Source organism: Nymphaea colorata, unplaced genomic scaffold, assembly GCF_008831285.2.
Source record: "Nymphaea colorata isolate Beijing-Zhang1983 unplaced genomic scaffold, ASM883128v2 scaffold0670, whole genome shotgun sequence".
Lineage (NCBI taxonomy): Eukaryota > Viridiplantae > Streptophyta > Magnoliopsida > Nymphaeales > Nymphaeaceae > Nymphaea > Nymphaea colorata.
The window spans coordinates 25,480-28,668 of record NW_022205176.1 but is presented as its reverse complement, the minus strand read 5'-3'; the positions used below and the strand labels follow the sequence as shown (position 1 = coordinate 28,668).

The 3,189-nt window shown below is 47.3% G+C and overlaps 2 protein-coding genes across 2 annotated transcripts; both read left to right on the top strand.

Moving 5' to 3' along the window:
- The first annotated feature begins 1,551 nt into the window (after window positions 1–1,551).
- LOC116245451 (dnaJ protein homolog 2) lies at window positions 1,552–1,999 on the top strand. Its single transcript, XM_031616986.1, has 2 exons — window positions 1,552–1,633; window positions 1,683–1,999. The coding sequence occupies exons 1-2, from the start codon at window positions 1,552–1,554 to the stop codon at window positions 1,997–1,999; spliced, it is 399 nt and encodes a 132-aa protein (XP_031472846.1).
- Window positions 2,000–2,002: 3 nt separating this feature from the next.
- Window positions 2,003–2,846, top strand: LOC116245450 (uncharacterized). The gene is made up of 2 exons (XM_031616985.1): window positions 2,003–2,314; window positions 2,397–2,846. The coding sequence occupies exons 1-2, from the start codon at window positions 2,003–2,005 to the stop codon at window positions 2,844–2,846; spliced, it is 762 nt and encodes a 253-aa protein (XP_031472845.1).
- The last annotated feature ends 343 nt before the right edge of the window (window positions 2,847–3,189 follow it).

Sequence of the window (3,189 nt, the reverse complement as noted above, 5' to 3'; positions counted from 1 at the left end):
GAGCACCAGGCTCTGCTTCCACTTCGCATAGTCTAATTTGCTCTCCAGCGCATTCACGTAACGACGGAGCTTGCCGGCGTTTTCGTCGCCTTCCTGGACGTCCGTGTAGAAAGCTGAGGAGGGCGTGGAAGAGGGAGGACGTTCGCTTGGGGCCTCACTCATTTATTAGTTATTTTATTTGGCTGAGAGAAGTGAAACTTTATGGTAAATAATATCAAGGGATCAGAGGCCTTATCAATGGGTCTTGATGTATATGGTAAAGCCGGCTGTCATGAAGACGATGATAAGGACTATTCCAATGATGACAAAGAATTTATACTTTCGCCAGCACATGGCTTTTTCTACTGTTTCTGCATTCCTTTCAAACGTTTTCGCGTAATCTAAATGATAGCCTTATGAGTACCCTTCATCAGGGAAGCCTTATCGTTGATTTCATCCAAATTCTACCGATTTCCGATCATATTTTTGACTCCTTTGTTGAGCTCTATTTTTAGCTAATTGGCAGCCTTCTGTGCCTCTTTTATTTTGTCGGCACATGCATCTTTATACTTCTCGCATGTGGCTGTCAGTTCCTTATGAGACTCTTCACCTTCTTCTCGCTTTAGTCCTACTTTGGTGGCTTGTCCTGGATGATTGCCTGCAATTTCTGTAGCAGGGCATAGGCTAATCTTTCGGGGTAATCATCTGTGACGCATGCCGCGCATAGTAAGGTCTCAGTTCCTCGAATTATGTACCAATTTCCAAGATCTCCTTTCAATTTGTCGCGTTATCCGATCCTAGCCTTGAGAAACTTGGCCTTGCTGGCAATGAGTTTGGCTTCCTCTGTGACGTTTCCTTTGGATTTCGATGGGGCGTGGAGGTAGAGGATGGCGGAGGAGGAGTAGTGGGCGAGGACCACAGCTGTGAGGCTCATGCTTGTTTAAAATAATAGAAAACTCGGGGGGTATAATGCAATTATTAAGTTGGAGGGAGTGAATGCAGGGCAATCCCAACACCCCAGGCCACCCCCGTCGCCCCACCTTTCTATCATAACTCGACTCCTATGAGTCAGAATCATACAGTACCAGTGGCAGGCACATCAGATCATATCGGATAATGCGCAAGCTAAAATAGCTCTGGAATCGACAGCGGTATCTAACAGACGACGAACTCTAGAGCGGTCGGTAGGGTCAGAGAGATACCCAGCCTCAGTTGCCTTCTCGGAGCAGTAGAGAGTAAGAGTAGATGAGACACCAAAGGGAGGACTCACGGCAATAGGCAAGGAAGCGTCTGCATCCTCGTCAGGTGAGTTCCTAAGACGAAAAATTAAACCTGATCAGAAAGAAGAGCAGTCGTCACAGCGTGCAATCGCAGTAGCCCTCCAAGGAAAGCAAGGACATGGAGGAATTGTAATAAATTGCTGCATTCAACTCTGAAGTATAGAATGAGAGCAAGTGAATACGCAGAAAGAATCACCCCTTTCAATCCCATTTATATTCCTTTTTATTTGGCCCCCTTCAACACTGCTATATTCTCTATGCACTTCAATTTGTACATTCATTAATCATCATCATGTTCGGGGGAGGATTCCGTGGTTTTGAGGGCTTCGGCGGCTTCGGCGGCGAGGAGGAGGGCGAGTCGCCGGTCAGAGCAAGTAAGTCGATACCAACAAATTCTACGAACTGCTTGGAGTTGACAAGAAGGCAACCACCGAGGAGATCCGCAAGGCCTTCCGCAAGAAGGCCTCAAGGAACACCCAGACAAGGGAGGAGACCCTGACAAGTTCAAGGAAGTCACCGGCGCATACGAGGTTCTCTCAAACCCGGAAAAGAGACAACTCTACGACGACTACGGCGAGGAAGGAGTCAAAAACGGAGGACCACCCGGCGGAAGCGGCGGTCTTGGCGGCCTGTTCGAGATGTTTACAGGCGGATCAAGGAAGCCAAGCGGTCCCAGGAAGGGGAAGGCAAAATTGATGGAGCTGGAAGTGACTCTGGAGGACATTTTCAATGGGCCATGAAGAATGTCAAAATCACCAGGGACAGAATTTGTGAGCCTTGCGAGGGAAGGGTGGCAAAATGTGACCAAGTGCACCAAGTGCAAGGGAGCTGGTATGGTCACTCGCCTCGTTCAACTCGGACCCGGCATGTATACTCAATCCCAAGGCAAGTGTGGTGACTGCCAAGGACTCGGAGAGAACATGAAAGAAGAAGACAGATGCAAAGTTTGCAAAGGAAAGAAGGTGGTAAAGGTAGATAGAGTGTTGGAAGTAGCGATTGAGACTGGCTGCCCTGACGAGCACGACTACATCTTCACCGGTGAAAACGACGAATATGTACATTTTTCCTTATCCAGCCTGGCATAATGCCGGTGATGTTTACGTGAGGATCAAAATCAAGCGTCATCCTCTCTTCCAGAGAAGAGGAGCCGACCTCGTCATCGTCAAGAAGATCACTCTTCTCGAGGCGCTCACTGGAGTCACCATGGAAATCAAGCATTTGGATGGCAAAAAGCACATAATTGCTACCGCTCCCGGAGAAGTTCTTAATCACGAGGAACTGAAGACTGCCAAAGGACTTGGTCTTCCCTTCTACAAGGATCCCATGTCCCATGGCCACCTCTACATCGAATTCCTCATCACTTACCCCAAGAAGGGCTCCATTCCTGCCCTCAACATCGAAAAGATCGCAGCCGTCCTCAATGGCAAGACAGTGAAATCCGAAGGCTACAGCAAGACCTCCAAGAATAAGATTCTCGAGGAGTATAAGGAGAGCGACCAGAACAATAGTCCCCATGGGTATGCCGAGGAAGAGGAGGAAATGGGAGGAAGATCAGGAGCGCAGCAGGTGAGATGCCAACAGCAGTGATGATGTGTATAGTTTCATATCGTCATCAAATATATTCCTTTGCTTTGAAGTTCTACCTGCGTAGGTTTTTATTAGTTTTTGCATCTTTGCTCTCCCTCTTCTCCTCTCTTGAAGTTATCGTTGAGTTTCAGTGCCTTTTTGAGCTCTCCTGGGAACTACTTGAATCTTCTTCGGCTTTGGTTCAGCATCTGAGAGGCGATTTTGTTGACGATTTCATTCTATTTCTTTGTTTATTCTGAATTATGAAGTTTTTACTAATTTTGTTGTTGGCTACCATCTCGGCGATACGCTCCTTGCTGAATTTTTCCTTCTCTGTGATGATGTTTTTGACTTATATCTTGGC